The sequence below is a fragment of the Chaetodon trifascialis genome, chromosome 13 (genome assembly GCF_039877785.1).
Source record: "Chaetodon trifascialis isolate fChaTrf1 chromosome 13, fChaTrf1.hap1, whole genome shotgun sequence".
Lineage (NCBI taxonomy): Eukaryota > Metazoa > Chordata > Actinopteri > Chaetodontiformes > Chaetodontidae > Chaetodon > Chaetodon trifascialis.
In genome coordinates, this window is record NC_092068.1 from 6,646,900 (window position 1) to 6,665,339 (window position 18,440).

Consider the following 18,440-nt stretch of genomic DNA (forward strand, 5'->3'; position numbering starts at 1 on the left):
ACATGACTTTGTGGTTGAGGAGATGAATAGAATCACTCATAATGTGCTACCGCTTTTGTGTGTGTGTGTGTGTGTGTGTGTGTGTGTGTGTGTGTGTGTGTGTGTGTGTGTGTGTGTGTGTATGTCTGTGTGTGTGTGTGTGTGTGTGTGTGTGTGTGTGTAGGATGGATGGGGTATTTGAGATGGGGCCGGGGAGCTGCAGATGGAGACGCCACAGGAGGAGGTATGTGTTTGTGAACGAAGGAGGGGAGATACAGAGATTTGACCTCTGTGGTGCAGTTGGCCAGGTGTGGGCTGTCTCCTTGAATTAGTGCACTCTTAACCATCTTAATAAAGCACGTCTCCCTACCAATGGAAAGGAATGAGCATGCACACACACATGCATGTTATTTTTCTGTCATGCTCTCTCTCTCTCTCTCTCTCTCTCTCTGTCTGCCACATGCTCCTAGAGAGACGGTCTGGAACTCCAAGGGTCCTAAGAAAGCTCCAGGGGGATTCCACAGTCAGTTAACAAAATATTCCATTTTACAGGGATCAATACAGGGATCAAACATACCAATGAAATATCAGTGAAATATTTGAAATATGATTGAAATACTGTGGAAAGAACATGTTATTAGTTACGTGACGTGTAGTATTACCAATACTCATTCACCAGCCATCTGTTTAGTCATCATATAGTAAAACAAGAAAAATGAAATATAGCCCCTTAGGAGCAAAGACATGACCATTACAATCTCCTTCTTCTCTTTGATATTTCTGTCATAGTGCACGCTCGTATCTTGTTAGCTTTTTATCTATTTATTTATGGTGTCATTGCTTTATTGTTGGAATTTTGTGACCCTGAAGTCAGTCAGTGAATCGCACAGTTGCAGAAGATGCAAAATAAATCAGCAACACAACTTGCATTATATTACACAGTTGACTGAAACCCAAACTGCAGAACATCAAATGAGTCACAGCTGACAGGAAACTGGGCTTCTCGTCACTAAGAGGTGACGGTAAAGAAAAAAAGAAAGTAGTGACAGCAAGTAAGGGCACACTGAAAATGTGAAATAATGTCAGTTGAATTTACACTCAATAAAAACTGACTGCAAAGATTTAAAAAGTTAAAAATACTATAAATAATATATATATACACTGAATTCTTCTGATTATTGCTGATATTATATTATTATAATATTGCTCACAAAATAATACTCCTCTTCTCCTTTTCACCCTTTCTCTCCGTTTCCTGGATGAAACTAAACTCTGTGTCCCTCTATAGGCTGATCTCTTGGTTGATGGTCCCTAGATGGCTGCAAGCTGTCCAATCAGCTGCAGTGGGCGGGGTCGAGGATTCTCCTGCTATCATCACATTTGACAGCTGCTGCAGCAGCTCACATGACCAAACAACAATTACCTCATACATGTAGTACTCCTGCTGAAGGTGTTGCATTGGACACAGGGCTCTCTGCACCGTGCTGGACAGGCGTGCAACAAGGGGGCTTTCAGCTGACATGACAAAACTAGAATGATCTGTGATGGGTGCCCCTCACACTCATAGCTTACTATAGGACCTCTGACATCAATCCCTGTGATATCTATCCCATAGTGGTGTGTCCTTAAATAAAAAGGTGGGTCTTAGTTAAAGTCAGTGCTGATCACAGAGGCAGCATCACAGTGGGTACCATTCTGCTGTCTGTCCTCACATAAACAGACTTTCTCTATCCTACTATTTTACTGGGCATTATATCATGCACATGAGCTTGATACTATTTACTCTCACCTTGATCATGAATCTGTGTCAGTGTTAACCACCACATTTGATGTTTGGCATATTCATCACTGTGCTGTATGCTGTGTAAAAAGGCGTCATGCAAAGAGCTTTATTTTTAATTCTCGTGAAGATCTGCAAGCTACATAATAATTCCATGGAGACGTTGATGTCCCTGTGGAATTTTTATAATGATAAAGCATCCCGATTCTGTCATCTGATGTGAGGATGCATCCATAAAAAATGTATCCAGGATCTGAATATTTCACTCACTGTGTTATAATGTTGCTGAAGCTCTTGACCAGCCAGACACACAATGCGCTCTCATGTTCGATAGAAAAAGTATCTCTGGAGCTTTATAAAGGGAGCATTAGGATTTTAAAGTGAGTAAATTATGCGAATTAAAAGCAGCATATATAAAGTTTGGCTTCATAAACAGTTTATGACCATTTTTGTCAGTTTTGCACTAAATGATATTTTCCTGTACTGACAAATAATGAGAATAAATCATGACTTCATCTTCAATCTCACCTCAATCACATAAATGTGTTGTGTTGGTTGTTTTTTATGGGCCAACATAGTGATGCTCGTGATCCAACCATATTTTATGGGTTTTCTTCTTCAGTCTCACCGTGTTAATGCTGTAACCTTCATTTTGATCCTCGTATAGTGTACCTGTGGTCCTTAATAATGAGTTTCTGATGTCACCTTACCCATCCTCATGTGTTTTATATCTTAGCTATCACAAGACCATTCCTCTTATATTCCTGCAGGGAGTTATCCATGTAAAGCTTTCCTTATTTTTAAGGACATATTTTGAATGGCACATATTGTGTTCATGCGGCGGATCAGGTTTATTAGGTTGCTTGTAGTGTAGGTTAGCACTGGCATATACCAGAAGACGGTGCTGCCCAGGAGTTCATTAGTGAGCTGCTGACCTTATTTCCCATGTGGATGACATTTAATATCAACACTCTATTTCTGTGTGGAGCTAAGTTTAAAGGCAGAGGCTTCAATAAAATATATTGCTGTGTTCTGCATCTCAGCATATTCACATGTAAACAGAAAATGTAAGCACAATATATGCCTGTTCACTCTGTGTATTCTCAACACAGACAACAATGTCTGAATGAAAATGAAATTGTGATTATGTGTATTTTATGTGAGTGAACATGAGAGAATATAAACATATTCAATAGTATAGTATTTCATCAGTCTATTTGCAGGAGACTGCAGTCTGGCCAGCAAGTAGTCTGCTGTTCTATTTTAGGAAAGGCAAACAAATGGAAGAGCTCTTCACTCCCATGTCTCCTATCCAGTTTCCAGATACTATCTTCTAGAGCGTATAGGACGCACGTATGAGCATGCCGGCACACACACACGCACTTCCTATCTGTCACTGACCAACATCAATCACAATCTGGACGTGGAAACAGAGGATGAGGCGGCGGACGGGAGAGAGTGGCGCAGTGCAATCACAAAGCGCTCAGATGAGCTCCTAAATTAGAGCGTGTGGCCAGCGTGGACTCCCTGGGAGGGTTTGGTTAAATTACAGGCCATATTTTTAGTGAAGGCTAGGCTTCATCCCTGGAACTGCCAGCAGCTGAGGACCATCACTCACACGGCTGTCTGCCCCCAGTTTGTTCAAACACTAGAGCTGTTAACAGTTGTGCATGTGTAGGTGTGTGTGTGTGTGTGTGTGTGTGTGTGTGTGTGTGTGTGTGTGTGTGTGTGTGTGTGTGTGTGTGTGTGTGTGTGTGTGTGTTTGGTGAGTGGGAGTAAAATGAGACCATTTCATAGAAACAGTTTACTGTTTATTGCTTTGTGTGTGTTTCAGCATGTTTGTACACTTAAATGAAATTACCAATACAATTCCCCTCCAGTGTTCTGGAGTTTGACGATCACTGTGCGGAGCTGAAGAAGCTGCAGAAAAGATGAGTGTGTGGACACTGTCTGCAGGAGAATGTGGGCCATGTCAGACATGTTGGTCAAGCCAAAACGTCACCAGACACCTCCACCCACAGACACACACACACACACACACACACACACACACACACACACACACACACACACACACACACACACACACACACACAAAACCCTCATCACGTGAAACACTCAGCTGATTACAAGTGGACCACAACATGTCTGGAAGTGGGCTAATGGGTGAAGGGTTTGACCTGTGTATTATTTAGTAACCCAACCTGAACACATGATGAAGTGCATGATGTTACACGCTGCATGCCGAATGCTAGATTCACAGTAAATGAGTGGAGTTTTAGAGGAAATGTTTCTGTTACGCAACCGCTGCTGACCGTAACAAGGTCAAGATGAGGAGACACAGGCGAAACCATTTACAGTAAACACAGACAGCTGATTAGCGCCATGGATGTTTCTTTCAAGCATGTGTAACGGAGACGGTCCCAATTACACCAACATCTAAAGGTCTGATGGATGATAGTGCTTCTCATGGTTGACTCACACTCTTATTCAGCGTGGGCGCTGTCAAAGAATCATGTCATACTTGGCCTGATTTTCTCATAAAGGTAAACAAACATCAACATTCCCCACTTTTTTTTTTAAATGAACATTATGGCAGCCATAACATATTTCCAATTTCGCAGGCATTAGTCCAAGAGTTGTTGACCGCCTGAAGAGCAATTATGAAACAGATCACATTTGCCCCCATCTGCTTCAGTTATCAGTTGTGTCTGAGTGTGTAGCTTTTACCAGGAGATTAATTACAAGGGATCTAAGGACAGAGGGTGTCTTATATGGTACAGATTGTAAAGCCCCTTGAGGGAAATCATGATTTGTGCAGTATAAACAAAATCGACCTGACTTAACTGAGCCATGTCTTCCTCGGTCCTTAATTTAAACCAATCCAAAGTGCCTGAATGTGAAAACATATCTACACTAGAAAGGTTCACTTGTAATGTGACATAATGACCTTTTAGATACAAACTGTCCTCAATGACTCTATTGATCGCCTGACATTCATCCAGTGCCATCATCAGGTCACAGTTGAAATTTGACCAATGCTTCAGTTTATGACCAAATAACTTCAAACTGCAAAACTACTGTAGGCTTGTAAGAAGATCTACTTGTCAGCTATTGGCAGCTTTTGTCCAAAATTACTGAGATTCGTGTTAGTCCTTGGAAAATCTAATTCTGCTTTGGTATTCTTTACACTCAGCTGTCTGCATCTTGTTTTATTGAGCATCATGTGCTGGCGAACACCTGCCCGAAACACGTCAGACGCCGACAGTCTGCGACATTTCCTCTGCTGGTCTATCTTTAGTGAGTACAGGAGGCTGAAGAACCACATTCCCTCCTGAGTCTCGACCTGTTGTGTGTTTTTTCTGGGAACAGGAACCCACACCAGATACTAACAAAAGAGCAACACCCTTCCTCTCATCTTGAGGATGAAGGCAGGAGGCCAAAACAGTATAAACAACATAAGCACATTTCATTGTTGCGGGAAACAGTGTCAAGCCTCAAGCCAACATCCTGTGTACCGTCTTTGGCTTTTTCCATTCCATGTCTGATAAAGAAATGTGTGTTTGTGGTCGTCAGGTCAGAGCAAAACTCAGAGCTGATACACACAGGGACGACACAGGGACGGTGTTGGCAGATGGTAAAAAGATGAGATCTCTTTCATCTTGACCTGATAATTTGACCCTCAGTACCTGATGTGGGACTGAAAAGGAAAGTAAAAAGAAAGTGGTACTTTCCATCAGTGTGAAATTACAAAATGACTCAGGCTCTTGAACAAAAATGAAATAAAGATCTACAGAATAATGTTTGAGGAGCTCCAGTAATGGCAACGTGTAGTAAAAGGCATCAGACAAGTCAGAGATGTGATATGCTTATATCATAATGCTGTTCATAATAATCAAAATAGACTGTAAGAAATCTAAAGCTTTAAACTTCTCCTTTGACCTCCAATTAGTCAGCAAAAATGGTTATTTTTCAATTCTTTCACTGTCCTTTCTTTGGTACTCACACATTTATAGGCCTATCACAGATACCAGCATCAGCATATATGTTGTCTGATATGCACCAATATGAATACTTTTGTTTTTTTACAGAATCTATTTCAGACAAGGACGCCTCTGGCAGTTTAAAATGATTAAAATCCCAGTAAAGTTTTATGTTTGAGCTCACTGATGTCATTTTGGACAATAAAGTTTGTTGCTAAACTGTAATATATCCTAGATGTTCGCAGCTAGCAGTAAGCTAAAGCTTTCTGTCAGGGTCAGGCCTCCATAAATGTGAAATGCCAACATATAACAGCTCTGAAAGCCTTTTTATTCTGAGGGGAAAAAGTACACTCAGATGGTCATTGCTTCATATTTGAAATATGTGCTTTAAATCTTTATACTGGATGAAAGTAGATTAAAGTAATAACTTTCATTTCTGTGCCAAGGCTGTTCTCTCGTGGCAGTGGATGACATACAGCATGATCGTTTCATCCTGCAAAAAGAGGAGAGGACGAATTTTCTTTTTATCTGTCAAAAGAAATCTTACTCTTCAAATGAGCAGTCATTAAGTTGGAACAAAATCCTTCATTTTAGGTCTTGTACTCCTCCACGGGAGGTTTAGGTCAGACAGAAGTGTGTCCTTCTTATCCCTCTCACAGGCGCCATCTGCTGGTTGCAGTGCGTGGCCTACTTTTCCTCCCTGGCTACAAAGGAAATCTGTCACATCTGGATACCAGAGGAATTCATGACTCTCCTCCAGATATTAACACACCCAAATCTTGCTGGTTGTAAATTATCCCCCAGCACATTCTTGGATAAAGAAAACAAATAAAACTATGTCATGTTTTATTACTACTGATTTATTTATATAAAAGTGCAGAAAATCAAAAAATACAGGTTATAAATACTGAATAAATACATGAACCAAAAGAAACAGGAGTTAGTGTGCATAAATAAAAATCATGTGGGATCGTAATCAATCATTGCAGGATTTTGAAAATGTGGATCCCACTCCCAAAAGTTTGTCAGAGTCTGGTATTTTCATATGTACACATCTCAGAGGGAATACACAAATGACCAAAATCAAAATAATACATTTGATTTCTAATAATAATAACTCATCCTTATCAGCGAATTGTTAGCAGAAAGCCATTTTATCCCCAGTGGCTTGGCTGTTTACGCCCTCTCCTCCCAGCCAGTCCTCATCCAGCTCCCCCAGAATCTCCTGCAGGGACAGCTCAGGCAGGGCGGCATGCTGGACCAGCGCTGGATGTCCAGACTCCCTGCAGCCTTCAAGAGCCGTCCCACTCCACGAATCCTCCAGTTGCGAGTACTGACCCTCTAGTGGTGGGCTGTTCTCCAGACCAGCATCCCAGTATCCTGAATCAGGCGTGTCTGGAGTCAAGGAGTGGGAGGTGGTGCAGGGCATGTACATTTGCTGCTCTGCTGATCCCGGATACATGAGGGTTGTCTGGCTGGAGTTCAAACTGTAGCTTCTCATCTCCACTGGAGGATGACACCACAGAGGCTGGGCAGGGGAGGTTTGGCTGGCTGGTTGGGACCAGAGGCCCCTCAGGGGTGGGCTGGAGCTGCTTCCCAACAGTCTGCCCTGCTGGAGCTCATACATGGAGCCATGCTCATACAAGGAGTGTCCATGCTCCTCAATGGTGGAGTAGGGTGGGGGACATTGTCCATAGTAGCAAGCTTCCTCCATCTCCTCCTTCACCTGGTTTGGGTAGGCTGGTGGAGGGCACTGAGGTGGCCGATGGACTGAGCCAACCTGTGGGCCCCTGCTGGCTACAGCGTGAGGTGCAGGTAGAGCATCATGGACTGGACTATCACACTGCCACAGCGCTTTCTTGGCTCCTTTGCACTTCAGGGTGCGAGCTCTTCTGTTCTGAAACCACACCTGGACAGGAAAGAAAGAAAAAGGGAGCTTAGGTTGAAATCAGGACAGATAAACAACACATTCTTTTCTGTTAATCATTTTCTGGGCAAACAAGCACCAGTGGATTCGGGGGAGAGCAGATCTAGTGGCTGTCAGCTGTCAGAGCCTGTTGTACAGTCTATCTGCAACCTCAAACAAGATCCTGATACAAACAGCCTGTGTCATCTTTAAAGATAAGGAAATAAAGTGATAGAGTGATAGCGCTATCTGCAATTCTATGCAGGATGCATTTGAAAACAGAGCCTTTTTATGATAAGAAACTGCAGTGCGAAACGCCTTACAACACAGCTATACATCTGTCTGTGTCGTATCCACTGCATGTGCTTATGTGAAAAGCATGCATGGAAGTGTGTAATCCAACTCCCCCCAAAAAGATCACTCCTAAACTTAACTGAACTGACAAGTTTTAATTCATTTCATCACATAAGGCAGCCTGGGCGACTGTTTACCTGGATGCGTGACTCGGGCAGGCCTGTGGTCTGGGACAGGCTCTCTCTGAGGCTGATGCCGGGGTAGGGGTCAGTCTCAAAGGTGGCGCGCAGAAGCTCCACATGTTCTTTGGAGAAGCTGGTCCTCTTCCGGCGACTGGTGCTGCGAGAGGAGCCGCCGCTGGAGGTCACAGATCTGGCATCATCTGAGGGAAGATGAGGGAGCAGGTTCCACATCAGAAAGGATCTCTGACACTGATTCTTTTCTTAGTCCTCCATAATTTCTGCATAGTTTGTTGTGCTCTGAACCAGCCGCTGTTCGCCTGCTTTGTGTTGTTATCCAGCTATTTGTCTACAAGAAGAGTGCTCATTGGTGTAGAAGTGTCCTTTCTACGCTGGTGCTGTATTCCGCTTTTTCCTGGTTTCACTAGTTACACCAAACCTGCTTCTAATATATGCAAATTCTTCAAGACGTTTTAGTTTTTTTAGCCAAACAAGGCGGTAGGTTGCTGAGTTGCCTCATGCAAAGTGTTTGCACAGCCTAATAGAAGAATCTGAAATTCATTTGACTCAGCCACTGCCTGACACGACCTGCCTGAGTCATCCCGGTGCAGTAAAACCCATCCACACGGCACTGCAAACACTGAGCTCTTCCATCCACGACTACACTACACAAACTGTTTACAAATACTAAGACATGGCTGCAGATTATGGATAAATTAAGTAAAACAAAGATTGGTCTTGGTGTTCTCAGCAAGCAAACACTCTTGCTTTTCTTAAATGTTATGGATTATGAAGCATTTCTTACCCTTGCTTGAGTCCTTCCACATAGCAGCAGTAAAGTGAATGAAGCTCTGAAAACGAATGGATTTCTAATGAACTTCTGCTGTGACAGAGTTCAGTATGACTGTGTGTTCCTTCACTGAGAGTCTCTGACTGTGTCTCATGCCTGGGTCAGGGTACCATTTATATTGATCACCTGAATACCCAGAAGGCCAGAACAGGGTGTTGGGTGGGGTGTCATTTTCCTTTGAAGATGGGTGTTTAACAAAAGCCCCCCCTTCCCCAATCACTGTCAGAGTGGTGCCAAGGTCAATGGTTAATATGACACATTGCAGAATGACAAAAGAAACTGTGATTGTTAGGCTCATCGATACCACTTAGCTTAAAGACACCATGTGACTGTGTTGTGGTCGTGTTTTGGCTTGCTGAAGTGACATATCAAACAGCATGTATACAAAGCAAGGCCCAAAGACAGATGTGATTTTTTCCCACCCATGACTTGTCTATTTTGTTACTATTGTAACGACTGAATGAAACAATTTAGAATTAAATGTGTGTTGAGGCTTTGTGGTTGTTAACAAGCTCTTTCTTATTAATGTGTATTATTACAATGCATATAAATACATATTCTGCCAGTATAAGTATTTTTCATGGCCGGGCACCAAGTACAAATGTAAAACCTGTTTTAATTTAAAGAAAGATGATAACCTTATCTTTCTTGATAATTCAAGTCTGCCCCTTTATTCACACTTGGCTCGTGGAAGTCACCTGATTAGTGTTAAGCACAAACATAGGCAGCTTTGCAAACTGTTGAACACTGATCAACTGACAGGAGTCTTAAAGAAATATTTAACTTACAGCAAAATGCAAACCAGCGTTCTGAGCTGAAGCCTATCAGTGGCTCCTGTTTTCTTTTATTATGCAGAGCAGCTCCCTGCTATCACAAGCGGAAAAACAAAGCTGGCTAATTATTCAGTGATGAATTGGACCTTTACACAGCAGCCTCATTACACTGAATAGGTGCATCAAAGTGAGTGGCAAGCTTGTTTTAACATGTCCATGTCTTGACCAGGCTGTATGCAGATGCTGCGACCTTTAACCTCAACCTTTATGTCAAGTCTGTCATCTGTGCTCTGACATGCTGTTGGACAACAGCCATGTACTTGTTTACATGAAGTGTTTACTTATATATTTACACTTGCTTTTAATGTTTGGTACTTATTGGTATATAGTCTTGACCTCCCGGTTGTGTTCTTTGCTTTCTGAGCATCAGCTACATGCAAATGTATTGAAAATGTAAATGCTAACATTCTGAATCTAAAGTCAAATAGTACAAAAGGACAAAGTGCAGAAACAGCCTTACAGTATTTGTAGGTGTATTCGAAAACAATGCAGCTGGAGTTACTAGAGTTATCTAATGCAATGAAACAAGCTAAGACCATTTCTTTTTATCTTTATCTGGACAACCTGCAGAATCAATGTCTCCATGTGTGGAGACGGCTCCTGAAAGTCCCACCAACTCTCTCTATGCTTTGTTCAAATCCTATCAGACTTTGCTGTGCACACAACACCCTGGCAACTGTGGAAGCTGCCAAACTCAGGAATAAGTCAAATGAGTATTTACATGAAGTCTGGATGTTCATTTAAAGGCTTGTACCATGTATTCATTATCTAAAATTTCTCAGATAAAATAATAAAATGGGAAAAAGTTTTATCAATAAACCATTTCAGCAGATTAAACACTTGCCATACTCAAGTTTACATACAATGATCAAGCGATTAAAGATAACTAAACACTGGTTCAGCGTACACTGTGGGCTATTCAGCTAATGTAAAATCCCGATAAAGAGCTTTGCTTAGTTTGATCCTGCAACTACAGACATGTGCATATTTGAAAAAGCAAATAAGTTATCTGATCAGCTTATCTCTTCATGTAATTTGCAAAGCACAATCCTCCTAACAGGAAAACTGCAGTGCTGCACGGCTGTGAATCACAGGGATGCATAAGCAAAGCAACGTACACAGCAGAGTCTGGGAGTCCTCCTGCAGTTTGATTAAACTGCACTTGGATGTTGTTCAGTTGTCTTGTTTGTCAATCATTGGGCATGAAGTTGGACATGAATTTCAAATACAAACTTTATATCGCTGCTTACGGTAAATAAAATATTACTTTATTAAGTGCATCCACTCCAAATCCCTTTTTTTGTGTGCAGTTGCACCTTTTCTTATACAAATTTCGATAATTGTCATCATTTGTTTGGGAGTAGTAAAACAACTGAAAAATAGTGTAAAACAACGATAGTGTAAAACAACTGAGGGCTTGAAAGTGGCGTCTTATTCATTTTCTAATAAATAAACAAAACATTGGACAACAATCCTTTATCATTTCTGCCCTAAATCACAGGCTAGTCCGAGATCTGTTACTTAATGCATCTCCTCACACGAATGTAATAGTGACAAAATTAAGTATTCTCAAGTATGTTAGCATTAATGGTAAAATATTTTACATTTTGAGTATGGTCATAATGGACATAATTGTTCTTCAACAGAAATAGAGGAGTTACTCACAGCTGGGAGTCATTTTTTGCAGAGGTGATACAGCTCCAGAAATGTTTCAGAAAAGAAAAGAAATACAAGTCTTAAACACATACAAAAGCGTTTTGCTTTCTCTTTAAGCCTGAACCTTTTGAAACTACCAATAGGTTTTTGAAACCACCATCTGTTTCATTACTTCCTACTGTATAGAAAAGGTAATTTGATGTATAGCTAGCTGCCTGAACAGTATGCTATGAGGACTAGACCAAATAATATGCACTTTATGGTATTATATAGTCATTAGAAATATTACAGAGTATTATATAGTTTAGACATTATGTTGTGTGAAACTGAGATAATGCTACAAAATATATGGATGAATGTTAACTCAAAGCCTCTACTTTATCCCTAAGAATTAGTTAAAAATACAGAATATTTCAACAATATGGCATCTAAACATATCATACTGTTATAGTGATCCGTCACAGTATTACTAGTTCTCTTAATATAGTTGCATCTCTTTCAAACATGTGTTTCTAATCTTTTCCGTGTCAAAAAAAAGGACCTTTGTACAAACTCAACTCCGGGGTAAAGGTTCAAAACAGAACCCACAAGGGGGCAGCATTGAGGTGAAATGTTGTTAATAATACTGTATGATACAATTTAGCATATGTTTTAAATAAATACATTACACTGAGAAAACACCACACTGAGAATGCCTAAGTTTGTGTGAAACGGTGGTTTATTGTGTATTTTTTAACAATAATTTTCTAATATGTAACATCACCATGAAAAATTCGCCTCCTCCCCTCCCCGCCCCGTAAGTTTCTTCTCACTGTCTTTCTTGCACGGTCACATTTGACAGCGGGACCAACGCGGAACGGTTGCAGCGATGGCTAAAAGCGATTACTTCAAAAGAGCCAGCATGTTCTGGTTTGTCAACGTGAGCCTGTTGTTCGCATATTTCACCGTAAGTTCATGAAATCACATTTAATCGAAGTCAGATGCACAAAAACAAGTGTTCGACGTTATTTTATCCCGGTATTGTAAATGCCACCGTGCTGTGTTTCGTCAAATGTCGTCCGGCTTGTGTCTTTTTCTGGAATCTAAACAACGGTACTTTCATGAAGTTCTCTTTCTTTTTATCATAGCAGTTTAACACTTGGTATTGGTAAAATTCCTTATAGTGGCAGAGTAGCCTTCGAGTTCATTGCCAAGTCACTGATTTGTTGATAGCTAATCTTATCGATATTCATTCAGAGCACAGGTCAAACAAACTCATGAGCAAAGTCCAGTGGAGGAATTAGCTGTCCTCTGCTCGGCCAACTCTGCCTAAAGTTTGCCTCGACATCTTATGTTGTTACATAAGAGCAAACTGAAACGTGCCAAACTCCTTTCAAAATATGCTAATCTTGATTAAATGCTCCCTGTTTCTCTGGCAAATGTTCATATCGACGGTCCGGTCTTGGGGTTTCGTTGCAGCTCATGAACTGATGCTTGATCAATAAAATAATTGACCAGTAGAAAAAAATATGAATGAAATGTCAGCGGGCTTGAAATGTGTTGGGACAAAAAGACAGCACGTAACTTTTCAAGTGGGATTTGGTGTAAATGGTCCCTTATCGCGGACAGCTTCAGTCATATATTGACCTACGCGGTGACGTGGACAGGGGCCCTCCTGTGTGGACGAAATGACTAACACACAGCAGGGTTGATTGTTGGTTATTTCAGAATCAATAGTAGGTGAAGGAACATACTTCAACATTTTCGTGTGTGTGTGTGTGTGTGTGTGTGTGTGTGTGTGTGTGTGTGTGTGTGTGTGTGTGTGTGTGTGTGTGTGTGTGTGTGTGTGTGTGTGTGTGTGTGGAGTCCAAACCATGAATGGAAAGCAGCAGAGGGGCCCTTCCAACAGCACCCCTTTGTTTTCCATATGGACACATGCCTGACATGTCCCAGGTGGACAGGAGAGGTATATGGGTATAGGTGTGTAATTACAAAAATATCTTCTGCTTTAATTTACTGTTATAATTACTAATATTAAGGTGGTAAAATGTTTTTGTGGGATTTCTTTCAGAATGCTTTCAAAATGTGTGTGAAGAAGAGAAGAGCCAGTCACGCTCACTTTGGTCAGACAGAGATGGTGATTCACACAAACAGTCGCAATCATAGACAGTCATTTGACTTACATGTCATGTGTGAGAACCCCTGAAGTACTTCGTCATGTATTTTGGGTTAAAAAAAAAGTTATTAAAAAGCCAGTGTGTCAGGGTATTAATTGTTAATGTTCAACTGTGTCTGTGTTTTGCAGTGCACTGTGTTTGCGCCAGAAAGAATCCCATTTCAGTACCTCGGCCCCTTTGGCACCTTCTCCCGATACCTTGTGGATAACCATGCTGACACTTTGTACAAAGGGTAAGTGTGTTAGGTGGTTTCAAATAGGGATTGACCAATTATCGGCCTGGCCAATAATATCGGCCGATATTCGGCATTTTTTTGCTGATCGGCATCGGCCATTTTTTCCAGAGATAACCGATAAAGTTAATTAATGTATTTTAAAACTCACTCCTTTGGCTCTGATGCAGCCGTCTCTCCACCTCAAGTCACCACTCTTGGTTGTGTAACAATATCCCACCCACAGCCCTCACTGATTGGCTACATGGCACAAGTGAGTCAGTGACAGCCAATCAACACTGAAGCCTCTACATGCAGACATGGAAGAGCAGACAACTCCTCTGGTGATCCAGCAGAGGCGAGGCGACAGAGTCAGTTGAAGTTGCAATAAAAACCCTCTATGATGAAGTTTTAAAAATACTGCAACCTTATGATTAATTTCAGTGATAACATGCAAGCCCAGAGTTGATATTTCACCGACACGCTTGTCTAATCACATCAAGCATACAACTTTGCAAGATAAATAGTGTCACGCACCAAAAAAAAAGACATAACCAAGTGAACATGACCTGAAGCTCCTTACGTAATAAAAAAATAAAAGACATAACGACATACCGGTAGGTAGACTATAGCAAGTATAAGGGAGGAAAACCTGCTGAATTCCACTGTTTGGCTCTGGAGATGAAACTGTTCACAACTTCAACAAGGCGTATTTCATGATGGCCCACCGCTACATTATAACTGCTGCAACCGCTTTATAGCTGTGGTCAGACGCACAATAATAATATAGGCCCTTTCGGTTACCGTTACTTTGTGGGAATAATAAATCTCCTAACGTGTCTCAGCCCGTGGGGCGGCTCCTGGTTTATCAATAAACCACACCAGAGGTGATTATAGCCGATAAGTTTAACAGTGCTACATGCTAACGTGTCCTTGTTTGTTTACAGTCGCCTCTCCCTCAGCGCTCGTGCTCTCACTACACTACGGTGCAGCAACGTAACTACTGGTGTTAAATGATTGTCTTTTTGCCTGTCACTCGTAAAGTCCAGGGATATGAGTCAGGCAGAGAGCACACGTCGAAGAGATTATTCTCCGTGTGTTTTCTTTTCAGTTAATAAATTTACAGTCGCGTCTACAACTCACGTGTGTAATGAAGCCTTTATTGTTTGCATTTACAGTTGCTAAGTGCCTTATTCTTATTTATGTAATACAACATACAGTATAAGCACAAGAGTTTACATCTAGCCCTCTGTTCTGAGATTCAGAATATGCCTTTATTACTCTAAATATATATAAATGAATATGATAATAAATAAGGAGCTATAAGTGGAAAAACTCTGGGAACCCCTGAAAGTTTAATCTTTATTTACTCATTCTGCTGTTTTATGTAAGAAGTTAATCTGAAAAGTAACTACTAAAGCTATCAAATAAATGTAGTGAGCCAAGGTTCCTGCTGCTGGAAGGCCCCTGCACTTTTTGTTTTAAAAATAATTAAACTTAAAGGTATTTCAATTAAGATTTTGTGTTTGTGTTATTTTACAAAAAGTTAAGGTCTTTTTTTCAGTGTACTCAAAACAAACAAACAGTATACTGTATTCATTCTAATCCCAGGGGTGCTACTCTAAATTTTGACACCAAAGTTTTCATTTTTGCTGCAAACGAATATCGGTTCTAAATATCGGCTATCGGTTTCGCTTGATTATTAATAATCGGTATCAGTATCAGCCCTGAAAAATCCATATCGGTCAATCTCTAGTTTCAAACACCGTCCTCTGGAAATACTCTTGTCGATTTCTTCCTTTGAGTAATAAGACCTTAACACTGAAGATTGGTAGTTCCAAACAAAATACAAAACATGTCAGAGCTCAATCTGGAAGGCACCGTTTCTCTCACATGCTCTAATATAAGTGTTGAGATTTTCCCTCATTAGCAGGAAAGGCAGTCACCCAGAGTGTCTTTACAGCAGAGAAGCATCAGTGACAATCAAATGATGTGCAAAGCACCCTCACAAGGCTCAAATACACTGTTTAATCAACTATCAACTACAACCTGAATGTTTTCCCATTGACAGATCGTTCCCACCACCTCCGCTGATGGAGCACTTTGCTAATTAGTGGTTTAAGTCACATGCCTGCCATAGCACCAGTGGACTGTTAGGACAGCAATCAGTACAGGATGTTTTGTTGTTGAAGTTATGTGACATACAGATCAGCCGCTGGGTGTTTTCTCAGGAGAGAGCTCAGCTGAAAGACATCATTCAGTCATTAGTGGGTTGATATTTGTGAACTGGTTGATCTTCTTCAGGCCAGCAGGTGATTCCTGCCAATCCGTCTGTCGGTGTTCATCTTTGCATGAGGGAAAATTGAACATGGTGTGAAGTCACTGTCGCTCCAGGGCGATGTGTAGATGATCCTTGTTGAATTCATTATAAAAGTCTGTGGAGTTTGACACGTTTCTTTGTTACAGGTGGTGGGTCATCTTTGTCATCCATGTGTTTGAGGCCTTTGTTGCTTTGAAGGTGTGCAGGTAAGGATGACAAGAACGTGGTTGTCCACTGGATGGTGCCCTCATCCTCATCATCATAATAATAATGATATGAAATTACTGGCCATGGGGATCAGCAGTCAGCTGCCATCTTGGCGTTTGTTCATTATTTCTTCTCTGTGCCCCCTGCAGTAACAAAGGTATCAACAACATGACCAGTCGCTGCCTGTGGTTTTTCCAAACCTTCCTGCTTGGCTACTTTTCCCTCAGCCTGCTCTTCAAGTACGACCCGGAGCGTCCCAAACAACGCTGACACCAGCCCGAGAAGCCGACAGAACAACACTGCAATAGATGAACCCAGAGGATCAGACGCTTCCTTGTGCCTCGTCTTCTTCCACTGAACGGAAGAAGACGTCTGAGCCTTTTCTTTGGTACCGTTTCCTTTAACTTGAAAGGATTGAAGTGAATCCTACAACACTACAAATTTTCCAACTTAGTATATTCTGCTTCCTGTGCTTCTTTGATGGACATGCATCTCCATTTCATCCCAAAGATTTTTTATTAATAGAGAATAGAAAGCACAACTATGCCTTTCTAAATAATCTAAAGTTTTTATTGATAATAATATTACCAGCATCAAAGCTGCCCTGGGCTGAATATTTACTGTGATACAAGAAAAATCTTTGATGAAATTGTTTTGTACTCTCGTGATGCTGACAGTCAGCCTGGCTGATAGTAGGAGGGATCTTTTCTCAGCTGTTGTGATGAACATATCGTCAGACAGGTTGGCTGCAGATGATACGCTGCAACCAGCCTCGAAAGTTCTCTGGAATAAAAATAAAGAGCATTGCTGTGAGCATTTTAGTTTACCTTTGCCTTTCTTATACTGAAGTGCTGTGAAACTACAGACTGGAAGTTCTTAATGTTTGTGCTGTAAAATAAAGAGTTACTTGCAAACTGCATGAAATGTGTTTGGCTGACATTCTACATTCTTCTAAATACTCATAACTGTTCTTAATGTAGGACTTCATCCTGTACGTTATTGAAATTTACTGAAGAAGTCACTCAAAATAAAAAAAAAGAGCCAAAAGGTGCACTAAGGTAACAGTGCTTTGCGCTGCATTGCTAACGTCAGCATGCCAGCAAATTCAATGCTAACTCGCTGATGTTTAGCAGCTGTAATGTTTACCATGTTAACTATTTTGGTTTAGCATGTTGGCCTGCTAACATTCGCTAATACTCCTGAAGCTGATGGGCATGTCATCAAATTTGCAGTTATTTAGTCACAAACCAAGTCTTTGTCAAATTGAAACTTCGATAAAGTGATAAAAAGTTCAGAGATCACCAAAGTTTATATCGCTGCTTACGGTAAGTAAAATATTACTTTATTAAGTGCATCCACTCCAAATCCCTTTTTTTTGTGTGCAGTTGCACAAATTTCGATAATTGTCACAATTTGTTTGGGAGTAGTCAAACCACTGAAAAATAGTGTAAAACAACGATAGTGTAAAACAACTGAGGGCTTGAAAGTAGCGTCTTATTCATTTTCTAATAAATAAACAAAACATTGGACAACAATCCTTTATCATTTCTGCCCTAAATCACAGGCTAGTCCGAGGTCTGTTACTTAATGCATACGAATGTAATAGTGACAAAATTAAGTATTCTCAAGTATGTTAGCATTAATGGTAAAATATTTTACATTTTGAGTATGGTGATAATGGACATAATTGTTCTTCAACAGAAATAGAGGAGTTACTCACAGCTGGGGGTCATTTTTTGCAGAGGTGATACAGCTCCAGAAATGTTTCAGAAAAGAAAAGAAATACAAGTCTTAAACACATACAAAAGCGTTTTGCTTTCTCTTTAAGCCTGAACCTTTTGAAACTACCAATAGGTTTTTGAAACCACCATCTGTTTCATTACTTCCTATTGTATAGAAAAGGTAATTTGATGTATAGCTAGCTGCCTGAACAGCATGCTATGAGGACTAGACCAAATAATATGCACTTTATGGTATTATAAATGCCAGCATTGAATTTGCTGGCATGCTGACGTTAACAGCAGATTGTTGGCAGTAAACAGATGGCTTTCAATTGCATGTGATGTCCACTCAGTGCATTTTATTG

General features: G+C 40.8%; 2 protein-coding genes across 2 annotated transcripts; one reads left to right on the forward strand and one right to left on the reverse strand.

Annotated features, from left to right (window-relative positions):
- Nucleotides 1-6,880: 6,880 nt before the first annotated feature.
- mxtx1 (mix-type homeobox gene 1) lies at nt 6,881-8,948 on the reverse strand. Its single transcript, XM_070978052.1, has 3 exons — nt 8,927-8,948; nt 8,140-8,324; nt 6,881-7,651 (listed from the first exon to the last, which is right to left on the reverse strand). The coding sequence occupies exons 1-3, from the start codon at nt 8,946-8,948 to the stop codon at nt 6,881-6,883; spliced, it is 978 nt and encodes a 325-aa protein (XP_070834153.1).
- Nucleotides 8,949-12,290: 3,342 nt separating this feature from the next.
- Nucleotides 12,291-17,278, forward strand: LOC139341418 (transmembrane protein 254-like). The gene is made up of 6 exons (XM_070977951.1): nt 12,291-12,406; nt 13,306-13,419; nt 13,511-13,576; nt 13,745-13,848; nt 16,294-16,353; nt 16,504-17,278. The coding sequence occupies exons 3-6, from the start codon at nt 13,523-13,525 to the stop codon at nt 16,622-16,624; spliced, it is 339 nt and encodes a 112-aa protein (XP_070834052.1). The 5' UTR covers nt 12,291-12,406; nt 13,306-13,419; nt 13,511-13,522; the 3' UTR covers nt 16,625-17,278.
- Nucleotides 17,279-18,440: the final 1,162 nt, after the last annotated feature.